The sequence below is a fragment of the Paramisgurnus dabryanus genome, chromosome 21 (genome assembly GCF_030506205.2).
Source record: "Paramisgurnus dabryanus chromosome 21, PD_genome_1.1, whole genome shotgun sequence".
Lineage (NCBI taxonomy): Eukaryota > Metazoa > Chordata > Actinopteri > Cypriniformes > Cobitidae > Paramisgurnus > Paramisgurnus dabryanus.
The window spans coordinates 7,022,417-7,043,209 of record NC_133357.1 but is presented as its reverse complement, the minus strand read 5'-3'; the positions used below and the strand labels follow the sequence as shown (position 1 = coordinate 7,043,209).

The 20,793-nt window shown below is 35.5% G+C and overlaps 2 protein-coding genes across 2 annotated transcripts; one reads left to right on the top strand and one right to left on the bottom strand.

The window, feature by feature from the left end:
- Window positions 1-2,236: 2,236 nt before the first annotated feature.
- LOC135750258 (SLAM family member 9-like) lies at window positions 2,237-5,280 on the top strand. The gene is made up of 5 exons (XM_065269047.1): window positions 2,237-2,371; window positions 3,185-3,508; window positions 3,593-3,652; window positions 4,714-4,965; window positions 5,086-5,280. The coding sequence occupies exons 1-5, from the start codon at window positions 2,335-2,337 to the stop codon at window positions 5,271-5,273; spliced, it is 861 nt and encodes a 286-aa protein (XP_065125119.1). The 5' UTR covers window positions 2,237-2,334; the 3' UTR covers window positions 5,274-5,280.
- Window positions 5,281-13,958: 8,678 nt separating this feature from the next.
- Window positions 13,959-19,913, bottom strand: LOC135750285 (uncharacterized). The gene is made up of 4 exons (XM_065269076.1): window positions 19,708-19,913; window positions 16,820-17,203; window positions 15,986-16,098; window positions 13,959-15,158 (listed from the first exon to the last, which is right to left on the bottom strand). The coding sequence occupies exons 1-4, from the start codon at window positions 19,736-19,738 to the stop codon at window positions 15,072-15,074; spliced, it is 615 nt and encodes a 204-aa protein (XP_065125148.1). The 5' UTR covers window positions 19,739-19,913; the 3' UTR covers window positions 13,959-15,071.
- Between the last annotated feature and the right edge of the window lie 880 nt (window positions 19,914-20,793).

Sequence of the window (20,793 nt, the reverse complement as noted above, 5' to 3'; positions counted from 1 at the left end):
GATCCTATACGTTTTTTTATATCTGTAAATACAAGATGTCCACTATTAAAAGCTTGCTGTATTTTGTGAATACCTGTGTACCAGAAGGACTTTGGAAAGGAAATGTACATACTATTACAAAGTCATATTAATCTAATGTACTTTGTGTGTTATCTGCGGTCTACAATCACAAACTGTGTCAACACTTTGTTTATTTACTTGCACAGAAATCCTCTGAGATTGTTTATTTGGTAACTTTTTAGGTAACTGGTGTCTTTATGTTAAGCATCTAGCCTGAAAAATATCTCAGCAAATCTGTAGACACAATTATAAAAGTTTTAGATAGGGATGCACCGATACCACTTTTTTGGAGTACGAGTACGAGTACTTGCATTTCAGTACTTGCCGATACCGAGTACTTAATAAAAAAACATGATTTAAATTTACAGGTAACAGCTTTCGTCATATAATTTAACAAAAAAAACAAAGGACTAGTTTTCCAGTTTGTTGTAAACTCTGCCTCTTTGGACAACACAAGAGGCATTAACCCCTTACACGCCGCTCAAACATAGACATTTCTCAGACCGTGGTATCGATTCCAAGTATCGGGGGACTTTTAACGAGTATGAGTACTTTAGAAAATGTGGTATCAAGACCGATACCAGTATCGGTATCGGTGCATCCCTAGTTTTAGATGTGCAACATTTCTTGTTTTACATGAATCTACTGATTTAATACGCTGACTTGTAAAAAAAAGATACTACTTAATGATGAACGCGAATCGATTATCTGTTTGAGTGAGTCGATTCAAATGATTCAAACCACTGGATGAACTCAAAGTCAAAAACGAAAGATGAACAAGTACAGAAAGTATAAATTATTAAGAAGAAAACATTCCAGATATCACAAATATGGTTAATTATTTCACACTAAATTGTATAAAACACAAATCATTTGAATTCAAAATTATTTAGGATCTATATTTATGCGAGGATTGGTACAGTCTCCTCATAAAGTATGTAATGCATCCGCTCATCACTCGCAACCTGTCCCTTTTAAAAAACATGGTTACCACATAGTTAACCATATTTTTAGTAGTAAACATTGTCGATCCGCTGTGGTGAGGCACGTGCAAGTTAATAACAAAACTGTGACTCACTGTGACCAAAATCACCAAGCACTAATCCTTTATGTCCAAAGGTCCAAAAACTCGATATAAATTCTTCAAGCACTGAGAAAAATGTAAAACACTGTCGCGTGTTGTTTATCAGACGGATCGTAATGACGTCACTTCTTCATTCGTGCACTTTTTTGTCGCGCACAACTTTTGTTGTCAATTGTTCACAGTTATCATTATAAAAAAATTCTAGTTAAAACTAAACAAGAATGCTACTGAATCCTTATTGATATAAATGATAAAAACACATGCTTTACTTATTTAATATTTGCATATAAAAACGCTATATTTATATATTCTTCCTGCAAGACAGTAGTGCATTAAACAGCATTTAAAAGAGTAAAACTTTAATGAGTTTTTGTAAAAATTTGGATTAGTTACCAGTTGCCTTTAAAGTGAAATCTAAAATATTAAGTGAAAAATGCTCGTGCAGCGCCATCTAGTGGTGAATGTATTGTATGTAGCTTTCACATCACAATGTTGTGAAGAAGTAAATTTTCCACAGTTTTTGCTTGATGTTTATTATACCTGTAACAACAACAATCTGGTTTTAGTCAGACAAAGTGAGACTGAGCATTGAAATACAACTAAGATTATTCAATAAACTAATTTATTATTATTATATCATCTCTTCTTCTCCTATCTTCTCCGCCATCTCTGTATCTATCTTGCGCTTGTGTTAACTCACAACAAAGTTGACTATCTTTGAGTAATAGACACATTCATTTTCTTGACAAAAACAGATCTGAGACTTAGTGTAAAAACTAATGAACTGAATCTGAACATCTATCAAAGTCATAGCTGGATATTGAGAGAGAGAAAGTGAAGTGAAAGTGACCTGTAATGGGTCAATGTATGATAACCCATACTGATGATAACCCATACTTAAAGTAGGCAACTATAACTAAAGCACCCTAGGAGCAATTGGGGGAAGATCCCAATCTCAAGGGCACATGAGTCATAACCCACCGGCCTTGAGAATCAAGTCAGCGACCTTTAGGTTACAAGGCCAACTCTCTAACTTCTAAACCACAACTGCACCCACCAAAGTGAGAGAGATGAGAGAGAGACACAGATAGAGAGTGAAAGAGAAACTTTTTTTACTGCATGTCCATCCTGTCGAATCATCGAGTAAAGGGACAAACGGAAAGATTAATCGTTAGAACACAAAATCCTAAATGTGGACTCTCATCTTGTTTTTCATCACTGTGGAGGGTAAGACGTTTTAATATTTTTGGTTTAATTTTTAGACTTTTGGTTAAAAGGAAAGCAAAATGTAAGATACCATAAATGATGTACGTACAAATCTAATAAATCATTTATATATGTATTTTTTAAGGATGTTTTAAGAAAGCTTCTTCTTTTATGGTCAAATTTAATACAAATAATTTATTATAATATATTTTATAGGCTTAAACATTTAGGGACGGGTTCCCAGACATGGCTTATTCTAGTCTGAGACTAAACTGCTTGCTTTATTTTAAAAACACATTTCACTGCCATATCTAAACATATATCAGTGCCATTGTTTTGTCTCAAATACACACCAGTATTGTTTATATCATTTCCTGGCTATATAACTGTTAGCATCATGAATCTATGTTCCCATACAGTACAGCTCACTGTGTACAATATAAACACATAGACAAATATATAGCAGATTAAAACAAAATGTTGTAAGGTATTCAAGTGCTTTAATTTGTATTATACTTTGTTATATAAAAAGTAACACCTTCTGGTCAAGACCCAGTGACTTACAAGTAGCATTGTTCAACTTCCTCTATTTCACTTTTCACCACACCTGGTTAAACCACAGGCCTGTGCAGAGCTGCACATAAAAATAAAATCCTGTGCATTAATTCAAGCATTTGTTTGTAGATGAGTACAGCATGTTTAACTTTGTTTGTATTAATTCAGACCTGTTGTGCAACTGTGTGGCTAAATGCTTTCTTTCAAAACTTTTTGTCTCATAAGGTTTAATTTCGTGTCTCGCATTTGATTGTTTGCATTGCGTTTTTTCTGTTCCAGTGGCCGGAGACTCTGATGATATGAAAGTTGTTAAAGTGATGAATGGGGATCTCCTCAGACTCCATACTGAAGTTGAGCAACTCAAGGAAAGCACACAAATACTGTGGACGTTTGAAGACGGCAAACTAAGTTCTCGCATCGCCCAGTACCATGGGAAACTTTACAGCCATTATGATGGGAGATTCAATGGCAGGGTACAGCTGGACCAACAGACTGGAGCTTTAACCATCTCAAACATCAGCACAAATGATTCTGGAATCTATAAAGCAATGATTGTTATCAACAAACAGATTTCAACAAGAATGTACAAAGTGAATGTATATGGTAAGATACACCTGCAGTCAATATGGATACATGAATAATCTGGAGTCCAAACAAGTGTCAAGTTCATTTTTTCTTGTCCTAAAGCTCCTGTTTCTGTACCTGCTATAAAGAGCACTTCACTTACTAGTGTGCAACAACCTTCAAGTAAGAGCTTTACTTTTATTTAATCAATTCTAAGTGATACATCCATAATCTTATTAAACACAGACTCTTTAGACACTTTAGAGTTGTAAATACACTATAACACATTTATTTTGTATAATCAATAAAAAAAGAAACTGTACCTTTAGTCTTGAACAGATTGAAATTACCCTTGCAAAAATTTACCATGTTTTTTGGTATATTGATCATTATTGGCAAAACTATGCTTTTACTGTCAGTGTTCGAATTATGTCAAAGGTTATGGGGGTCCCTTTCCTAAGCCCTGCCCCTCATCATTATAGGGTCACTTTGATTTCACAAGATGTGATCCTGGATCAACGTTTTAATAAAAACAAATTACACTTAACTCAATCACTAAACATTTTATCCCAATTCCTGTGTCAATTCCTCCAGAAAACAGTGTGAGGCGCACATTTATTATAGACAGAAATCTTTTGGATTAGTTTTATTTAGAAATTGGAACAAATAATGGACAGTATCGCTTTGTGGCAGCGCATAACAAGGGGTGACCAGGGGACCCCCTAATTTATACTTTTGTGCTTTATAGGATGTACCTCAATGCTTACAGGAGGTCCGAGACCACCCCAGACCCCTCAATTCGAACACTGACTATAGTAACCATGGTTTAACCATGATTATTGTAGCAAAGCTATGGTTATTTTGTGGTAACCACAGGTTTTTGGTTTGAACCCTGAAAAAAATGATTCATTGAATTGAATCAATTTTTTTAAGGTAAGTGGTTGCAATCAATTTATTTAAGCTACATTTAAACAAAAAAGATTAGTAAAGTAAAATAAAATATAAAACTTTTGTTTAAATGTAGCTTAAATAAATTGATTGCAACCACTTACTTTAAAAAAGTGATTAAATTCAATGAATCATTTTTTTTTCAGTGTAGTAAAACCATGGTTAACTTTTGTAAGGGCACTTGTCTTGTTGGTTGTACCAAAAATTCTTAATACTAGCTTGGGGCAAACTATTGTTATTGTACAGAGGAGTAAAAATAAATACTTTAGACTTAACTCTACGCTAATGTTTACCAGATACATCACAGAAGATGGAAGAGTTTTGCTCGGTTCTCTGCTCTGTAAAAAACGACCACAACGTCTCCATCTTGTGGTACAAAGGAAGTGAAATGATGAACCAGACCAGCAGTTCTGATCTTAGATTTAATCTCAGTTTATCTTTAAAGCTTCATTATAATGATACAGAAACATACAGATGCACGGCCGCAAATCCAGTGAGCATTAAGAGCGTTGATCTTCAAATGAAAGACCTCTGTCCATACTATAAAGGTAAAAAATACAAACATACATCAGGAAGTCTTTTCTTACCACAACACCACCAGTCTCTGCAATGTGCATTTGTTCTGACAAAACAATTTACTGAAAATGTGTACGTGTTTATCATTCTAGAAGAATCTCTGTCTACACATACAGACTGTCAGGAGTATTGTGGAGATGTTGAGGTTCTGATCCGGCTCGTTCTGTCTGTTCTGGTGGGATTCGCTACTGTTGTCTTTCTGGTTGAACACATAAGATCTGCTCATGGCCGAACTCTTTCTCATACTAATGACATTTTTATGAGGCACCAGAAGGTGTAAGATCAATAAACTGTTATAGGCCCCCCCTATATAAAAGTTCATATTGTGCCGTGGACCACAAAACCATAAAGTCATAAGGGTCAATATATTGAAATTAAGATTTATACATCATCTGAAAGCTGATAAATAAAGAAGTTTGTTAGGATATGAAAATATTTTGACTGAGATAAAAATCTAAATATTGTGAAAATTGCCTTTAAAGTTGTCCAAACGAAGTAATTTGCAACTTCATCCACTTATAAAAAATAATGACTTAATATATTTACGGTAGGAAATTCCTAAATATCTTCATTGAACATGATCTTTGTAAAATATCCTAATAATTTTTGGCATTAAAAATCAACAATTCTGGCTATTGCTTCAACTATATCCATGTGACTTGACTGGTTTTGTGGTTCAGGGTCACATATACAGAGTAAACATTAATTATGTAACCATTATAGACAACATTCACACCTTATGTAACCATTATAGACAACATTCACACCTTACTGTTGTAAAGGGCAAGTGATGGTTTCATAGACGGTGTCAAATCAGAGATCAGACACCACAAATATTTTACTTAACATTAGTTAAATCACAAGCAGAGACACTAAATCCAAATCATTTCATCTAAATATATTTTTTCTGTATATAGTTTCTTTCTTAACATACACAATAAACAATGACATGCATAGCAAAAAAGACACAATTTAAAATAAAAACATCTGAAGAATGATTCTGGCATCTTTATTTATTGTTTAAATAAATATATTTATTGCTTCAGTTGTCTGAACAGTTGACAATGTTGTATTGTCTCGCATGTGTTAGTATAATGTCATTATGACGTTTACAGTGGTTATTCTTTTTCATTTCCTTATTTTATTGCTTCATTATAAGATGTGCTTTTTGTGCCACAGAACACAGCAGAAATAAATGTTTTGTATAAATATATATTTTTGTACATATATAAAAACAGACCTGCTGCATTATATAAATGTTTTGATATTGTCACAGTGTTTACCCTTCGCCAGACGACAGGAATACGTCAGTCACCAGCTAAGCTCAAACGGCTCTGGCTAAGCTAAGCTGCTGTCGAATCACAACACCCTAAACAAACAACACAATCAGAACTCGTTACGTATTTCTGAAGGAGGGACTTCAGTGAACAAAGAAGACATCCGCCCGTTTTTAGGACAGTGAAAACATACAGATTAGTAAATTGTGTGAAAAATAATACTTTTTTACACATGAAACATGAACACGTTCAACATTTATTTAAGCATCATTCATCTATCTATTTTGTTGCTCTGGCGCGCATTTTCCAGTCAAGTTTTTCAGCGCTGGCGACATCTTTTGGACGTTGATGGTATTGCATCAAATGAGTCATTCGGGACCAAAATCCAATTATAATCTGCTTAAAAGTGCCCAGCGGACCACATTTGGCCTGCGGGCCTTAGTTTGCGCACCTCTGTCTTAGAATGTCAAACTACCAATAGACATATAGTTGGCATCACTAGGCCTGTCACGATAACAAATTTTGCTAGGCGATAAATTGCCTCGGAATTTATCGCGATAGGCGATAACATTGATGCTCCGGGACCATTATAATAATGCAGATAGATCTTTTCAAAGATCTATAAACTTTTATTTCTAAACAATAAGTAATACTGGAACTGGAAGACATTTTAAATATCCACAAGAAATGAACAAAATAACAGGATGATTGCGTTTTAGGTGCATATGCATGTTTGTCGTGTTGCCACTTTTAAGTGCTACGTTATTACCACAAATGCGACATAACGGCTCGTTCAGGTTTAGTGGTTCACCTCGGTCATTAGGTTTAAATCCAAAGTACTCCCACACTGCAGCTGTAGCGTTTGGTTTTGAAACTTGGCTGTTTACACTTGGTATCAAGATGTGTTTTTGATCAGATCACAAGTGGACGAGAGAGACATATCACATTTACACCTGGTATTTAAATCCGTCTCTTTTGTCCACTTTCGACCGCTTCTGTGCTGAATACTGTGAGGGGACGGTCCGTGAGACGGTGGGCGAGTCTCTCCGCTGTCATTTGAACGCCAGCGGGAGTAATTATGAGTTTATATGGACGCAAACTAATATTATGTCGGAGTCCGCTGCTTGTTTAGCAAGTATACATGCTGCACAGTATTTTGTACGTTTATATGTTAGAGCTTTCTCTGAATTTTCAGCGCAATTGATGAAATAAGATCGCGCAACTTTCACACGCTTGCAAAATGAAACTGCGGAGATCACCCGCTTTAGTTTATCAATGAAAGGCTAAAAATAGCACTGTTCACCTTGTGTCAGAAAAGTCAGAAAAGACGTAAAACATTGTGATCCGATCGATAAAAACGCATGTTAATGACAAGTGTAAACAGCCTCTAGTAAATCCATCTTTTTCTCCAACTCTCGTCTTAACTAGTGTTTTCTCCTGCTACACTTCTCACGCGGCTCTCATCCTCCTCAGTACTCCTACTGTGATAGGCTACGCCAGGAGTCCCCCCTCCCCACACAGATCATGCGACTGACAAATGACTGACGAGGGTTCACTCCTTGTCACCCCGGATTTCCACCGACTGCGGAACGGCTGCGGATCCGTTGCGGAACGGCGACGGAGTCAATCGGTTTCCATTCAAGTCAATGTGTGTATTTCCACTGACTGCGCTCCGAATCCGTCACAGCTCCGGCCATCCGCAGCCCTCCGGCACAAATACGCAGAGCTTCTATTTTTGACGGATGCCGGACAGCTCCGCAGGGCGGAGCCATGACTTTATCACGGGATCATACCTGAATACGCGAGAACTCGTGTTTTTTTTTATTAAATATTTGCAATACAAACATTACAAACACACACAAATAAAGTCATTAATACAGAAACAACAAATAATAGACAAGAACAGAGCCAGGGGGAGTTTCAAATAAATACATTAAAGATAGAGCATAAATAAATGTTTTAGCAGCCTTCTTATTTTTTTAATTTTGGATGGATTTGATGTACTAATCTGTCTACACGAGATCTCGTGTTGTGATCTGGGCTGGTTTGTAAAAACGTCATAATTCAACGGCATAATGGGCAGAGACAGAACTAGGTATCGCGCGATCATCACGTGAATTTGCGAGACCTCATGGGTCCTCGTCACTTCAGCACGCAGCCGCTCTGCAACAAATACGGATCTGGTGGGTATTGGCGGACGGCGGAGTGCGGAGCCGTAACGCAGCGGAGCTGATCTGCAGCCGCTCCGCAGTCGGTGGAAATCCGGGGTCACTCGTTGCACGGAGCGGTCATCCAGTCTCTTTGGTAGAGAGAGAGAGAGAGACAAGGAAAACAAACAAGCATGCAAATGTGAATTATCGCGGCCTAAAAAAATGATCGAGCTCATTTTATTTACCGTGCGATTAATCAATTTATCGTTTATCGCGACAGGCCTAGGCATCACAACTGTACACATATTTTTGCAATGAAAATTATTCAGAAAAGGTCTTGCTCTGTCACATCATTTAATGTTTGTCCAGCCAGGTCAGTCAATCGTTGCGCATGTGCTCTATCAGAGAAACATAAACCATCTCTGTGCACTTCATAGCCACAACACCTGGATTCAGGATGACTGATTTAGAGTCAGTGTAATTATTTCTCAACAGCTTCTGTAGTTTTGCTGGCTGTAGGGTTTATGTCTCATGGCACATCACATGGGATTTTAATACAAGTCTTCTGCAAGTCAATTCAAAAGCAGTTTTATTTGTTAACTTTATATATTTGCATCTACAACATTATATTATGTAAAAAACTACTGTAAACACGACTGTAAGGTTATAATAAACAAACCACTAAATATTAGCTCATCTTTTGTGTGTTAAAGGTGCAGTGTGTAAATTTAAGCGGCATCTAGTGGTACGGCTTAATCCACTGCTCACCCCTCGTTTTTTGAAACACATAGAAAAGCTACGGTAGCCGCCACACGACAAACATGTCATCGTCGGAGACAACAAAGTAAAAAAATGTATCCGTTAAGGGCTTCTGTAGAAAATGGTGGCACAAAATGGCGACTTCCATGTAAGGGGACCCTCGGTGTATGTAAATAAAAAAGTATCGTTCTAAGTAAATAAACAATAAATGGTTAATTATGATAGGTCTTTATACACCCCTGATAATATAGTTTTGTATATTATTTTGCATCTCTGTCAAGAGATACTTCTAAAAATTACACACTGCACCTTTAAATTTAAAATTCTGTCATCTGTCATATGGTTCCAAATTCATGCCACTTACTTTATTCAGTGGAAAATCAAAACATTATTTGACATATTTTCCAATGATAATACTCACGTTCCTGACGATTATGACAACAATGAAGAAAACCAAAATTGCCACAGCTCCAGCTAAACTTAAGCCTGCAGATACAGACTTGCTCATCTCTGAATAGGGCGGAGCTTCTGAACTGATGGTGCTAAGTGGAAGCTCTTTAACAGAAATGAAAAAGTCTGACATCACACACCACTTCAACCACTCACAGATGCCATAGGGAAATAAATTAAAAATGCTAATATTCATTTGTGTCATATAAAATATAAAAGTGTTATGCTTTTGCTATTTAAAAGTAAAACACTTTATTAAGTTTTTTATTAAGCATCTTTGTTGTTTCACTCCACTTTATATATATTATTTATATATATTATATATATATATATATAATTGGATCTCATATCACATAAATATACATTTTCAATTAAACATTTTCTAATAAATTGCTCCGCCCACTTCTCCTCCTGACCTCATGACGAATGGTTCTGTGTTTCATTCATAAAGTCACTGGGTTTAACATGTTTCTCTTCACTACTGTGTATCAGTACTATTGCAACTTTGTATTTCATAAGGCACACAAAAAAAAATGCATCACACGTCAGAATATCAAGGGATGTTGAATACTCACTCACCTATGACTGTAATATTAAATTGATGAACCCGGTTTTCGGACGGTGTTTTACTGAACACGCGCACTTCATATAGCCCCGTTTGACCGCGGCTGGCGTTCACAAAAGCAATGCTGAGATTCTGTTTATCATACTGAAGTAAAAACGCGTGGTCCGGGCACTCATTTGTACAGCTCAGATTATGACAGGCGAACTGTGCGATCAGACATACTGATGTTCCGTGCAAACGACTAAATATAACCTGTGGGTCTTCTTCGGGTCGAGCTGTCGTAGTAAAGACCGCGAGGGTTCCTCCTTCAAACACTGTTAACTCGATGCCAGCGCCACCTTAAAAACAAACTTACATTGTAAAAGTGTAGGCAAAACATATCACCAAACACATGAGAGCACTACTTACTTACCGGTGAAATAATCCGCAACCAGCATATAAGAAAGTGTAATAATTATCTTGAAATGTACCATCCTGACTGTGTTTGATCTTCTTGGATGTTGTATCAGACGTCTCTGAGTTATTCATGTTAATAAATGGTTGTTTTGAATTCCCCGAGCAGAATCATAAGATTTACAGTTACTATTGTGATGAGTTATGTATACTTCCGTTTGTTCCTGGAAGTTAGTGAGTCACTGAGCTGTGATTTTTCTCAATAATCAGGAAATGCATTGATTTACAATTTTTAAATATCACACAAATAGGTAAGTTTTTGACAAATACAATCCACTAATATGAGAAGATTAGTATGGTCAATTGCTGGTGCCTTGATAACATGTTTAGCTGCCTTTAAAAACTTTAAAGCTGTAAAATGCATTAGTAGTAGGCTACGTAAGCTTATAATGCTTATGCATGTTTATAATGTACAATTGACTGTGTGCTGTGTATCTTGTGTTTGTTTGATTTATAAATATACAAAGAACAAGATTTAAATGAAAACACCATAGTTTTCAATATTTTACTATGTTCTTACCTCAACTTAGATGAATTAATACATACCTATCTTATTTCAATGTGTAATCTTTGTACACCGGCCCGAGCCTCTTGGGGGCCCTAAGTAGAATTTGTTTGGGGGCCCCCCTTCACCATTTTTTTAAATTAAAAAAATAAAGAAAATACAAACATTTATAAAAAGAACAAAGTTGCACATTAAGTAAGGGCTAAAATTAGCATTAGGTACAGAAAACAAATCAAATGAATCACGCGCACATACATAGATCACGTTTACGGATCACGGAACAACTGCGATCCGTTACACTACTAATTAGTATTAAAAAAACAAACATCTTGAGATACTTGGTGGCCTACAATATTTACCTCTTATGATTCAGCATTAGAGATTTGGGTTTGTGTAGGCTACTTGCATTTCTGGAAGTGAACTTCACCGAGTCATATTACAAAAAATCTTGTCAAAGAACAAAAAATTATGGTATTAACCGGTTACCATTATTTTAAATACACGATTCTGTTCCGGAAAATATATTTTGGAAAGTTTCTGTTGTCGTTTCTGTTCTGCAAAACATCAAACGTTTCTGGTTTTCGTTCCGTGAACTGTTTCAAAGCCTTGGTCAGTAGTGATGATGTTACTGTGCGCCGAGGTCAAAGTGCTACAAATGAGAAAATGATAGTTCTCATGTTATCCACTTAACAAAAAGCAACGCGTTTTATTTTGTGCCACCATACTTACTTGTGTGACTACTCATGTAACAGTCTTTAAATAGTGAAAACATTGAAGTGTTTGGTGGCTTCTAAATTCATCCCTGTTTGGATCCTAAGGAATGAATGGGGCTAGGCTAAATACTAACCTACTAACACATGTGCAAAAGCAGTATCATACTTCCGCCCAAACGCTTGCGCACCCAATTCAACCACACAAATCATAAGCTAAAATGAAACTTATCACAAAAATGAACAATTGAACATATATCAGCGTGATAACACACTACCTTAAAGGACCAAAACAATCTTTTAGAAAATTTTATTGGAAGTGTAAATAGTTTTTTTTATTTAGAGCAGAGTCTCATTTGTTTGCATGGAGAGGGAGGGGTTTATGACTTGTACTGCAGCCAGCCAGCAGGGGGCGATCAAAGAGCCAAAGGCTTCACTTTTCAAGACGTATGAGGCACACCCATTCACAACGCACTGTGCAAAGATGAAGTGCACGCATTGAAAAAAGATAGGGATGTATTCATTTGTCTGAGTTAAGGTAGCAACATAGTAAAATACTGAAAAACTGTGATGTTTTCCTTTAAGCATCTTTTATAAACATACATTAGAAAGCGTTACTGCTGTGTATCTTGAGACAAATCAATGCCATTGGGGTATTTTCAGTCTTAGTAGGACTAGCCTTAAGGCGGGAAAGTTGTGAAACCGGGTGTTACATACTATATTTAAATAAAGAGACAAGCACTTTTAGGTTCTGCTCTTTGCCCGTGCACTTCCTTTCTCAACAATCAAAAACTTGTTGTGTGTATCTTACAGTCTATGGCGCTCTCTAGTGGCTGATACAGGTAACAACCATAACATATGTCAATCTTATACATGATACCCGGGGGTTGAGTGTTGAATAATAAAGAGGCTATGCCAGTTCATGACATTTAACTCAAACACAACAAATATCTGGCTCTTCACTGTGTTCTGTATTTGATGGTCCAGGGTCACAAATGTGCACTAATACAATATAATAAGATAATATATATATAATCAAATGTTTCACAGTGTATCTTTTCTTCCATTTAAAAAATATAATTTGTCCATAAAAACAAATTTACAGCATCGCTTAATTAACAAACACAAAGGGGCGGTTTCCCGGACAGGGATTAGACTAGTCCTAGACTTAAACACTTTTGAGAGCTCTCCAAACTGAAAACAACTTGCACTGACATATCTTAAAATACATCAGTACCCTTTGTTTTACCCCAAAATGCACTATGTTTTTAGTAAGGCATGTTTGTTAAAACTAGTTGTATTTGCTAATTAAACTAAGACTTAGTCCTGGATTAAACTAATCCTTGTCCGGGAAACCGCCCCAAAGAAAAGAAATTTCACTTTAAATGCACTATGCTCTCTTATAGAAGATATCACTTTTGTATGATGTGTGAATCTAAAAGATTAATTATATTCTACTAAATTCTGCTTTAAGGAATTTTTTATTCTAGCTGCTGTTAAATGAACTGCAGACACACAAATATTTAGGGTGTGTGGTGTGATCAAGATTGGGTGGTTTCCCAGACAAGGTTTAGATTCATCCAGGACTAGGCCTTAGTTATATTATGATATTTAAGTAGTTTTTACAAACATAACTTACAAAAAACAATGTGTGCATCTTGAGACAAAACAATGGCATTGATATATTTTTAAGTACAAGGTGTTTTTAAATTAAGGCAGCTCAAACTTGCAATTTAGTCTGGGACTACTGTCTGCTAAATCGCCCATAGTGTTTGGCAAAAGACACTTAATTTCATGCTAGAGAAATAAACCATCTGCAGGTGAAAATCAGTATTCAAGCAGACAAACTGAAAGAGCTTTTTCTGCACTGAATTATGTTTTATGGCTTTCTGGTAATAACTCAGAAAATCTTTCAACTTTAGGAAGCCGTCAGCAAAATCTTCTATTATATTTGCATAGATTTCTGTAAGACTTTTAGTACTATGTGCTAATCAGTAAAACTCTGTACATTCAAATGGAAGATCTGTGCAACGAGTTACAATCAAAGTATGTGGTTGAAAAATGTTGGACAAAATTAATACAAAAATAAAAACAAAAATAAATCAACAAATAAGACATTTCACTCAGTAGTATAAGCATTAAACTGTTTGACAGATTAAAATGCAGTTCACATTTCATGTCTAAAACCGCGCAGGACTTTTAAGATGGTAGCTAAGAAAACCCTGAAAAGACTGACACACAAACCACATTACCTCATAAATATTAATTTAATAATGTAAACTAATATGGTGATTTTCATCATATTTTGTTCTACTGTAAGCACATGACTAGACTGAAAATAAAATACACATGAAAAATATACAGAAATAAATATTTTATTGTGCAAAAATGATGTAATGCAATATTAAAAATCAGTTTTTACAGATGAGAATCGTAAGCTTGTAAAGGAAACTGAGGAGGGTCTACAAACTTCCCAAAACATAATTCACAGTATAATAAAGTGGCATTTACAACGTAAAAAGTGTCTTTTTAAATAACAAACATAAAAAAAATGTACCACACTTTTCAAGCAATAAATAACAATATAGGAATGTAACATGAATCTGGAATTGAAACAAACTATCTATCAGACATACATCCAGTAGCTTAAACATTGGCAAAGCAAACAAATTACATTCACTGAAATACAATTCATGATATCCTACTTAATTACACGGCTCTCTAGAATACTTCATTCTGATTGGTCAGTCACACCATTCCCCCAATAAATAAATATTTTGTATTCAATTATTTACTAAGCAGCCGTGTAATACGTATATAAGCATACAGCTGATTGTTACCGTTAAAATAAACCCTGATCAAAATGGTACAATATCCCTTAATACTGTACGTGTAGGCAAGAATAAATAAGTGGTCAGGTTTCCTCAAGAGTTTAAACACTGTTTCTCGATGGCACTTTCCAAATATCGACCTGTATACTGTATATAGCACAGCAACCAGGGCGAGGAGGCAGAAAAATATTTGAAATTATAAATAGCTTTGAAGAAATGTGTGCCGGATTTGTTCATAGTTTGAACTAAACTCTTTAGCTAACAGAACTGACTACTGATCTACAGTATAAAACTCCCTTTAACTTTACAAAAATGGTGTAAAAGAGACCTTATAAAAATGAGTGATAAAATGTCTTTTTGTAAAAAAAACTACCAGCGTTACGGCAGCAGAGAGTCTTTGGGCTCTGTTTTCACAACCATCAGCTCTTGTTCAGAAGCAGAACGTTTTGTTTCAGGATCCACGTTCTGTAAGTTAAGACAAAATTGTTATGTAAAGCAAATGTAATGGCTCATTCATGTAAATGCTAACCGGCTACACCAGGTCTCATCATTAAGCAATGTCATGATGTCGTCTTATGGACAAGTACATTTGTCATTCACTTATCCAAATTAAAATCTTACTTGAATGCAGAGGGAAAAAATGACATACTAAAATATATATGTCTAATAAATATCTGACAAAATGTAGTGTTTAAAAGTTATGGCTGTTACTAACCATTACTTTGATAAAACAACTTAAAGTACCATATTGTCCCAAATATAAGATTTTTTTTTCACGAAAATGCATCTGAATAAACAATATCTTATATTTAAGCTCTAGAAACGATTACTGTACACCTGCAAAAATGCGGTAGGTGGCGCCAGATACACAAACAGGCTTTACCAGTGCTTCACCATTAAAGGGACAATAAGTAGGATTTACCCCCATCTAGTGGTGAAATTGTATTTTGCATTCAAACGAATAGTGCTCTCAAACACCTCGCTTTTCCAAATGCGTGTTGCAACTACGGTAGCCGTTATGAACGACCGAATCAAGCACAGTTTTTTTATATAAATCTTGACAGATATTCTGGAAAAGTCACAAAATATTATTCCACTGAGATGAAGGGAACCATGTTTTAAAACTAAAGAAAAGTGGCTTGGGGGTAAGATTGACCCCAAGGGTCTTATTAGGGTTATTTAAATAACCAAACAAAAAAATTGCGGACTTACTTATGCACATGTTAATATTTAAAAATCTGACAAAATCACAAGATTTAGTTTTCTAAATATTTTCTTGTGCTAATACTTGCCTTCTTCCACATACATCTACAGAAGATGACAGCAGTGATTATCAGACCAGCAGTACAGCATACTGCAGATACAGCTATGATTGGAACTAACCAAGTTAAAGACTCAGGATTATCTGTAAACAAGAACAACAAAACAACTGTAAATCACCTCTCAGTTTGCATGCATCACAACCAGCTTTACTTCGCAAGCAAACAACCCTAAATATTAGGGATTGCATTGCGTTTCTCATTAAAAAGACCTGTGTGAAATCGATTCTGAATCACAAGACTGCGATTCTGTGTTTCAAGCACAGCTTGTGCATGTACTACGGCTCTGTGATCAGTAGGAAGTCCTTATCAATCTAAAATCATCAGAGTTGTAGTCGTTTATAACTTGCATTTTAAAAAGCAACGCTCGTCAAAAACAAGAATTTAAAATATTCTTTATTATCATGAAAATACCTGAAACTATTTAAAGAACAGTGATGTAAATATGCTTATAGACCTGGAGTAGCGTTTGTAATGATACTAATGTGGCACAAATGGAGTTTCTGCACAAGAGCGCCCTCTGGATTTTGGATGTGGCGGCATTTCACCATATTTCATTAAAATTCTTTCATTGAGAAAACGTGCATTTGCACGATTAATTGTCCCAGCCCTATAATCATGAAACGTCCCCGAAAAAATTCAAGTTCTGTTGATCTCCCTCATGTCATTTCAAACAAACACTCCAGACACTTTAAAAAGAGCTGTAAGCTCACACATGTGTGAGTCTGGAACAACATTAATACATTTAAACTTCAATTTTTAGGTAAACTGTAATTTAATTAAAGAAAATATGAAATGAATGCATACCTGTCTGAATCAAGTTCTTCATTTGTTCTGATTTGTAAACATCCAGAGTAAAATTGCACACGATTGTAACACCATTGTGGGAAACGCGGTACTGGCCTGAGTCGGTAATGCTGGCATTGCGTATGTTCAGGAAGATCTCATCTCCTTGCACAATGAACTGGGCCACGGTTGATGGGTCATTGTGACATTTTCCATTATCACAGAAGTATTGTGCACACAACACATCTCTATTTGAGGTAGAGTTGCCCTTGAAAAATGTGAAGAGTTGGTCATCCTTGATTCCCAGTGCAGACGTTTTCAGGACAGGTACCATCACCGGTTGTCCCTCCAAAACAGTCTTCACGCTTATCTTTGCATATGCCAAACAGAAACAGATGTAAAGCACTGTAAAGAAAAAATATGTATCCAGAATTTAGACCAACAGCCCTTTCAAAACCTTGTTTTTTTTTTGGACACTTTACAAGGTAACATTAAAATTCATCACTGTTCTCATCAAAATGTCAGTGCATTATATACTGTAACTGTTATGGTAACAGTACATTTACAACTTTCTTGAAGGATAAATGAACATGATAAAATATTTTGGGGGCTTCAAATAAATTTTTTTTTTATTGCGAATGTTTAGACAGTGTATTGTACAAAACACATTTATAGATCCTCAGGACTGTGTCAAGACTCATTTTTTCCATCCTACATATAGATCAATTGGAAAATAACACAATTACTTTAAAATAGCAGATATCACACTGAATAAATCACTGTCCTGATGGTTGAGGTTTAAAGGGCCCCTAACCTAGGTGTTTTTGGCAATATTTAAATAGTCTCTGGTATCCCCAGAACGTGTCTGTAAAGCTTGAGCTTAAAATACACCACAATCATTATATGATGTTGAACATGGCTATTTGTGGCTGCAATGAAAAACGCACTGTGTCTCTTTAAATGCATAGAAAGCTTCTGTTCCCCTCCCCGTATGCAAAAGTAGGGGGAAGAGCGCTTACACGTGTGCCATCGACTACATCAAAACATGTGTTTCTAGCAGAAGGTTAAACTACGCACTTATAAGACCGAGTCTGTGAGCAGTCATGGGTGGGGCGTAATTGATGTAACATCACATTGATAGGGTATCCCCAACAGCCTGTTTTGTGTGACTGCTGCGGTTTAAAGTATATTACACAAAGAAGAATAGATGGATTTGTATAATAACAAAATGTTTCTGCACACACACTGGTGACTCATTTTTTGATAGAAACATTTCAAAAGTGCATTTTCTAGGTAAGGGGGCTTTAAGTCTTTTGTGCACCGTTCTGTAAAAAACAGCTACAACCTTGGCTGCCAGGCTGAGAGCTTAACAAGCATAAAGGGATAATTCACCCAAAAATCATCATTTACGCACTCTCATGTTGTTACAAACCTGTATAAATGTCTTTGTTCTTCTGAACACGAATGAATATATGAAGAATTTGGTTCCAAAACGCAATAAATCCATTTTGACAAATTTCGGTAAAAACGTGTTTTCTATACAAAGAAAGTGACAAGATGAAAACCACTATTTTCTGTTACAAACTTTCACATAGCATCTTTAGGTTATAAAAACATAAATATTCAAATCCATAACTTGATTTTCAAAGATTTATTATAAAAACGAATTATTTATTTATTAAGTTTTTTTTCTTCAAAATTCTATAAATCTATTCAATCAATGTATAAATCTGCATTCATCTTTGCCATTTTATATTCATTTAGTTGAACAGTTGTACACACTGATTAAAAAAATAAACATTCATGGCATTAATCAAAACACTTACTTTGTCATATTAGGAACACTGTCATTGCTGCGCGGATATACTTGACGTCGTCGCTTAACATTTTTCACAGTGTGATTCTCATTGACTTTGAGTGAAATTGTGTAAAGTTTTTCATAAGATCTCCTGGGGTCAATGTGTTAGCACGAGAGAAGCTAGATGCTGTCGGGAGAACAAGCGATCGTCTCCCGAGTGCCTCTTGCGTAAATTATTAGATGTTGATGGCTTACGTTTCTTTCCCGTCACAGAAAACCATCACAGGTTTATCAATGCCATTAAAGTATTATTTTGTTTGTTTGTTGATTACGAAGTACAAAGTAGATGAAGAAAACTAGGACCGACATTGTTTGTTTACATTGCTTGAAATGGTGCGCTGTAATTTGTGGAGCGGATTTATTGCATTCTGTAGAAAAGGAAGAGTGGCGTTTATTGCATTTTGGGGAAAAAGGGAGAAAAGATGACAGAATAACAAGGCAGATATTGGATTTTGCGTAAAATTAATAATTTACTTTTAAATACTGACCTGATATAATACCGATTTTGACAGTAACTCATTTTTTCAAAAATGGCATTTATTGCGTTTTGGAACCAAATTCTTCATATATTGTGAGGAATGTTCTTAATCAAACAGTTCGTGAGCCCCATTCACTTTTGCTACTATGGAAGTGAATGGGGCTTACAAATGGTTGGTTTACAAACATTCATCAGGATATATTTCTGTGTGTACACAGACAAAAGACGTTTATACAGGATTTTTTATTTCATTTTACTTCTAGTATATACTTTGAATTTCATTAAATTCAATAATTTATAATTACAAAAAACACAATTTAAACCAGAGTCTATAGTTTAATTTGTGACATACATATACCTAAAACCTACAACTATAGCTAATATTACATATACCTAAAAATGATCAAAAAAGGTCTGAAACAGTGTACTTCTACTAAACACACAATTAATGCAGTAAAGGCGGTGAACAGGTGTATACTATCTGTACCTGTTACAGTTTAAGGGTCTTTTTCAACTTACACTGTAATGAATTGCATCAGCAGAATTGCATCATAAAATCTCTAACTTAATTACCTTCGATGAGAACCGATCTTCTCCGCATCATGTCCTCGTGCTGTAAAAGGTGTTGCCAATATGTTCAGTAGTCATGATTGGAACCTCGCGCTTGCGGGGCGACACAGTAAAAGTCGCAAGATTTGTTACACATAATACATTTGATATAAAACAAACATTTAACAATTGTAGGCTGACTCGAAACGGACGTTTCGGAGCTGTGTCCAGTTCCCAAATCAGATGTTTCTGAACACTGTTCCAAACGGTGATGGGTAACATCATGTAACTTTCTATCCAATCAGTTCGCTTGGTTCGCTTACGTCGCGCTACAGGAAGCGGTTTCTCTTGTAAGCCTATGATGATCTCATACTAACTTCCTTCCCTTTTGCGAAGGCTATGTTTTATGTATTTCATTTGATTTATGTTTTGTTCTATATATTTTTTTATTTTGTAATGATTATTTCTGTAAAGTACGGTGACTGCAAGTTAGGAAAAAAGATTAGTTACAAAGAGGGAAATTGAGCTATAGGCTAGGAACTGTTTTTTGTAATTAATAGTCGGGAAATGCACTGTTTTACACTATTGATACATCACACCATTGACCTTGACCTATTTGTATGAAGTAACATCAACAATGTTTTTTAAAATCCACTAATATAGAAAGATTAGTGTGGTCAACTGCTGGTAGGTGCCTTGTTTACATGTTTTACACTGACTACAACCTTAAAGCTTTAAAATCCATCACACTGTCTGTGTAGTATGTATACACTCTCAGAAAAAGGTACATGAAGGTACAAAAGTTTTCACTGGGGCGGTACCTTTTTGAAAGTAAACTTTTGTACCCAAAAGCTACCTTCATACAAATAGGTCAAGGTCAATGGTGTGATGTATCAATAGTGTAAAACAGTGCATTTCCCGACTATTAATTACAAAAAACAGTTCCTAGCCTATAACTCAATTTCCCTCTTTGTAACTAATCTTTTTTCCTAAATTGCAGTCACCGTACTTTACAGAAATAATCATTACAAAATAAAAAAATATATAGAACAAAACATAAATCAAATGAAATACATAAAACATAGCCTTCGCAAAAAGGAAGGAAGTTAG

Excerpts from the sequence above, each read along its gene's own strand:
- LOC135750285 (XM_065269076.1), bottom strand. The coding sequence starts at position 19,738 with ATGATGCGGAGAAGATCGGTTCTCATCGAAG. Across the intron at positions 16,099-16,819 it reads GAAGAACTTGATTCAGACAG|ATAATCCTGAGTCTTTAACT; the intron begins GTATGCATTCAT and ends TCTTGTTTACAG. Across the intron at positions 15,159-15,985 it reads GTAGATGTATGTGGAAGAAG|AACGTGGATCCTGAAACAAA; the intron begins GCAAGTATTAGC and ends CTTAACTTACAG.
- LOC135750258 (XM_065269047.1), top strand. The coding sequence starts at position 2,335 with ATGTGGACTCTCATCTTGTTTTTCATCACTGTGGAGG. Across the intron at positions 3,653-4,713 it reads TAGTGTGCAACAACCTTCAA|ATACATCACAGAAGATGGAA; the intron begins GTAAGAGCTTTA and ends AATGTTTACCAG. Across the intron at positions 4,966-5,085 it reads CCTCTGTCCATACTATAAAG|AAGAATCTCTGTCTACACAT; the intron begins GTAAAAAATACA and ends TTATCATTCTAG.